The following is a 5,007-nucleotide window of genomic DNA, read 5'->3' as shown; positions in this document are numbered from 1 at the left end:
TGGATGCAAGTGACAGCGTGTTCCACCTGCAGTGAAGAACAAGCTATGCAGGAAGGTGGAATCACATCAGGAATGTCAATGGAAGGTCAGTGGGCAGCTTGGCTTCATAGAAGTACCATAAACCAGGGATAGAAAAAAACCCCAAGGAGTAACCAACAATATATGTGAAAACAACTATCAAATTTCTATTTACTATAAAAGCTCCTTTTTAAAGATAATTTTCAGCTATATATGTAACAACTCCGTGTTCAGAGGAAGCTTTGACAAAACAAAACTGTGGCCTCATGTCCTTGAATTTTGAATCTAGGGAACAGGTGACAGATGAAACTTAGGATGGTCTTGTTTGTGGATTTCACTTTATTTGCTAAAGAACACTCTTGCATGAAGAGCAGGATATATATTTAATTCCCCGCACCTTAGTCTCAGAGCGCAGCTTCCAGTATTTCGTTCTCACTAACAGCTCTGGGAGTGAATCAAATTCATTGTTATGTCATTTTCCTGTCCCTTTCCCTCCCCATGCACCGCAGACAGGTCTCCACTAGTGGTCTCTCCAGGCATGTGGTATCTGCCTAGATCCAAACCTTCCCTTCCCAAACTCCGCAGCGCCGGGCGAGGACGCACAGCGATGCGATTTCCTTAGGGATGTGTTGGCACGCGGTAACACATGTAAGTGTTGTGCAAATACAACGCGAAGTTAGGAAACATCCTGCCTGTTCCTCCTGGTGCAGAATGGGACGATGTGGAGTTTCTCTTCTTTTGGCATTTTGAATTGGGCTGTTCCTGTTCTAGCAAATGTCATAAAATTCATATGATAAATTGACTCAGACTAAAAGTCTGAGTTAAAAGCTGCTCATTTTAATTCGAGCATTCAAAAGTGGGGCTAAAGTCCTGTTAAACGTGTATTGAAGACTCTCTGAGTGATAGTTAATACTTCTGAAAGTCCAGGCACAGCAGAGAATGGATCTCCTATGTTTTTGCAGTTACTGAAAACACCAGGAAAGAACCAAGACTGATTTTTGTCCCTTTAGTACAGCTGTGCTGAAGGCTTTGATGAAATGATCAATTCCACCTCTCAAGTAACTCTGGCTACCACGTTTCTTGCCTTATCTTTCCACAAGGAGGTACCAGCACGACCATTTATCTTCAGCTCCAAAACACTGCTTTAATTTTTCTCCCTTGATGCTAAATTTTGAATAGTCAGGCTGCTTGCACTAGAATAGAACCCTCTGGCTTGTTTTCCAGGCACGGCTGGGTGTGATTGTCCATCTCCTCTCCACACCCTCCTTCCCCTCCAACACTCTGGATGAACTGGCTGAAGTTGGGGCTTCTGCTTGCTCCTCCCATGGTTTGTGGGGCTGGAGGCAGCTCTGACCCCTCCCAGGGAGGGAGCTGGGCAGAGGCAGCACAGTGCTCGCAGCAGAGCCTGCTCAGGGACCTCATCCTGCCAAGCCTGTCCCTCCCGCTCGCAGCCCCCGGTAGTCCTAGCAGTTGGGATCCACAGCTGTACAGCTCCGCTGAACCCTCGTGGGCACTGTCCTGTCCAGCTCTCCCCACCAAGGGACAGAGATGGTGGCCACCTGCCTGCACCTGGCTGGATTTGTCTGCAGTTTTGTAGGGTGGATCGGGGTGGTTGTGGCGACGGCCACCAACGACTGGGTGGTGACTTGTGGCTACACCATTACCACCTGCAGGAAGATGGATGAGCTGGGATCCAAGGGGCTGTGGGCAGACTGTGTCATGGCAACAGGTCTCTATCACTGCAAACCCCTCGTGGACATCCTCATTCTGCCAGGTAAGTGTGCTCCAGCCTTTCCCTTCCCACCCAGAGTGAGGGGTGAAGCCTTGCTCTGAGCAGCACAGGTCCTGCTGCTGGAGGAGTTGATGGTGAAGCTCCTTCGTCTTCATCAGTGAAGGAGATGATCCATTAAATACACTAAAGAATGTGGATGTTAACTCCTAATGTGATTCTGATTGATTTATACCTGATTTTAAACATACCCAGGTATCATGTGTTATCTGTGGTTACTAAACTCCAGTTAATGTTTAATCATTGCTCTTGGTTAAAGCTCACTGCTCCTTTCACATCTTGTTTCTAGATCACACTGCAAAACAAGTATAGTGCACTGAGGTGTAATTGAATACTTCAAGGTTTGCTTTGAGAGGATGGTGAACGATTACAAATGTTAAGGTTTGGTTCCTTAAAATGATTTGGAGTATAATGAATCATTCAGCATCTATTATTAATGCTGCTATGGCTTTTAATCTTTCAGAAGATCATCATTAGTCTTGATGGTCTTGTGGTTCCCACAGGTTCTAAGGCAAGACAGAACTTTTACACAGCAAACAGATGTAACTGTTTGTAATTTTATATTTTTAAATGATATAGTAATTTTCATCTATTTTACTGCAAAGCAAAATTTAAGCAAGGTGTTTAATCAGTATTAGTAAATCTTTTGAGCTAATTAAGCCTGCCAAGGTCTTATGTGGTCTGGTCCCTGTAAATTCAGTTAGTGATCTCACAGGTTTCAATCAGTCTTAACTCTGTAGTGTTTTGTTCTGCTGTGGTTTAGGTCACATCATCTCTGCCTGGTCAGAGTTGCCTCTCCCAAAGCTGAGAGGGTAGAAGTTACCATTCCTTGTAGTTTTCTTTCATGTTTCCTTATTTATTTGTTTAAATTGTTGTGAAAATAATTTTACAGGAGGCCGGGAGGATTATTCCTGAATTTCTCTCTGTTACAGCCTCCTCTGTATCACACAGTGCTTAGCAATATTGAGTCTCTCAGACTCTCCTGTTCTCCCTTTCTCTGTGTGTGTATACTTTGATTTTAGAGGGTTTGCCTTCCTTATTGCTACTGTTGTTAAATCTGAGAGAGGTTTAACAGAAAACAGAGAGAAGGTTTGCCCTGAAAAAAAACATTGCTGAGTGCCGTTTAATAAATAGATAAAATGGGTCTTGCAGCATCAGAGAGAGCAATGCTTCCCTCCAGCAGGCAAATCACAAACCCAGGTGCTTCTGCTTGTAGCCTGTTTGATACCCACAGCTTGTCATGAGAGGGAAATTTATCCTGATGTGCCCAGGAGTCTTTCATTGTCTGAGTCAAGTCATTAAAGTGAATTGTTTGTACTCTCGTTTAATTGGGACTGGCTGCACAGAAACCACACTGGGCACTGCCATCTACTTTATTTAGGGTCTTGTTTTATGCCCTGAACTCCTCAGGTAACTTTTTTTGTTAAGTTTCCTCTTGAAAAATTCAAGGGCATACTCAATACACATAGTGTCTGGAATTCCAGGAATAGTGAAATCCACATTCCTGGTGTTGTACCTGTGTATCAGTGGGATGTGCTTGAGGCTCCTGTTTGCTGGTGTTGCTTGAGGCAGCACAAAACTCTGTGTCTGCATCTGGCAGCTCTTTTTGTTATTAAGAGGGGACAGAGTCAGCACACTCACTGTGCTGAGACTGTCCTGAGAGCTGGGGGAAATCACCAGGCACTGGGGCAAACCTGACACTGGTTATTTTTCTTTTGCATACAGGTAATTTCTATATAAATTTTATTCAGAGTAGCTAGTATGGAACTATATAAACTTAACTCTGCCTCAACCAAACACAGCACATATCTATAAATTATATATAAATATACATAAAATTATAGATACACAATACATATAAATATTAAACAAATATACTCTATGATTTATAGACTCTCACAGAGTGTCAGAAATGTCCCAGCCCTGCCCAGCACACCACAGACCCTGCTGTTCCTCACTGCCTGGTGTCAGGCTGCTGCTGCACAGGGACAGGCAGGAGAGGGGAGGGGTGGTAGCTGATGAAATGCCAGGGAATCCTGTGATGTCCATAGGGACCCAGAGGAATAATGTGGCCCTTGGTTAGGGCAACTCAAGCAGCTCTGCAAAGTGCAGTCACTTCTCCTTAAGGAACGGCTGTGCCAGCAAACAGCTTGGGCTCTAGGGGCTCCTCTGAAACCTCACAGCCAGGCTGAGCTCCTGCACCCACCAGGATGTGGCTCTGTTTGAGGAGTGTCCCTCCTTCTCCTTCTCCTCCTCCCAGGTCAACAGTGCTCTGCACCTCGGAGCAACTCTGGTAGCATCCCATGGACCTGAGTGTTTTAGTAGTGAGTGTTCAAGTATTCAGTCCTCTGAATGATGGTAGATTCTTTATGACTTTAAATTCATGTTATTTAATCTTTTAGACTTCAAATTTGTTATTTAATCAAATAACTATGCTAGAAAAATATATAGGAAAACTCCTTCCTAGCTGTTTCTCCTACTTTTCCTTCCTGTATTTTCCAGCTCGAATGTTTCTCAGTGTCTTGCTGGGAAGAGCTTGTGTTTTCCAGGCAGTGCTATTTGTTTGAGCCTGCACAGCCCGTGTTTGTGCACTGCCCACTGCACTGCAGCCTCACTGCCTTATGCCTGGTGCAGATTTAATGTTCCACAGGGATGAACCCATCTCCCACACTCCATGCAAGTCTCAGGAGCTAATCAAACAGGAGCTGTTGTCCAGAGGTTTCCTTCTCTTGTGCCAAGTATTCAAAATCCTCTTTCCTTGCCTCGCCAACAGGGTATGTCCAAGCATGTCGAGCACTGATGATTGCAGCCTCTGTCCTGGGTCTTCCTGCTATCTTCTTGCTGATAACAGTCTTGCCCTGCATCCGCATGGGCCACGAGCCTGGAGCGGCCAAGTACCGGCGATCCCAGCTGGGAGGGATCCTCATCATCCTCCTGGGTAAGGCACCCACTGAGTGTGAGAACCAGAGTCCTTCCTCTGCTCCTGAATGGCACAGTGCAGGCTGGTTGAGTGTGTTCACCTGGAAGGATGTCCAGGTCGGGATGACCCTGAAGTTCTCCAGCATCCCTGCAGTCTGTGGGGTGGACAAAAGGCATGGAGAAGGGTGTTGTGTGGGGACCTCATAGCAACGTTCCAGTATCTGAAGGGAGCCTGCAGGGAACCTGGAGAGGGACTTTTTGTAAGGAACTGCAGTGATAGG

At 45.4% G+C, this 5,007-nt stretch overlaps 1 protein-coding gene across 1 annotated transcript; it reads left to right on the top strand.

The window, feature by feature from the left end:
* Positions 1–1,566: 1,566 nt before the first annotated feature.
* Positions 1,567–4,745, top strand: LOC103802276 (claudin-11; the record flags this gene model as incomplete). The annotated part of the gene is made up of 2 exons (XM_009074734.1): positions 1,567–1,792; positions 4,581–4,745. Coding segments are annotated over exons 1-2 (391 nt in total), but the record flags the coding sequence as incomplete, so codon positions are not given.
* Positions 4,746–5,007: the final 262 nt, after the last annotated feature.

The sequence above is a fragment of the Acanthisitta chloris genome, unplaced genomic scaffold (genome assembly GCF_000695815.1).
Source record: "Acanthisitta chloris isolate BGI_N310 unplaced genomic scaffold, ASM69581v1 scaffold5155, whole genome shotgun sequence".
Lineage (NCBI taxonomy): Eukaryota > Metazoa > Chordata > Aves > Passeriformes > Acanthisittidae > Acanthisitta > Acanthisitta chloris.
Note: the sequence above shows the minus strand (reverse complement) of the source record. Positions and strands in the feature narration are given on the sequence as shown.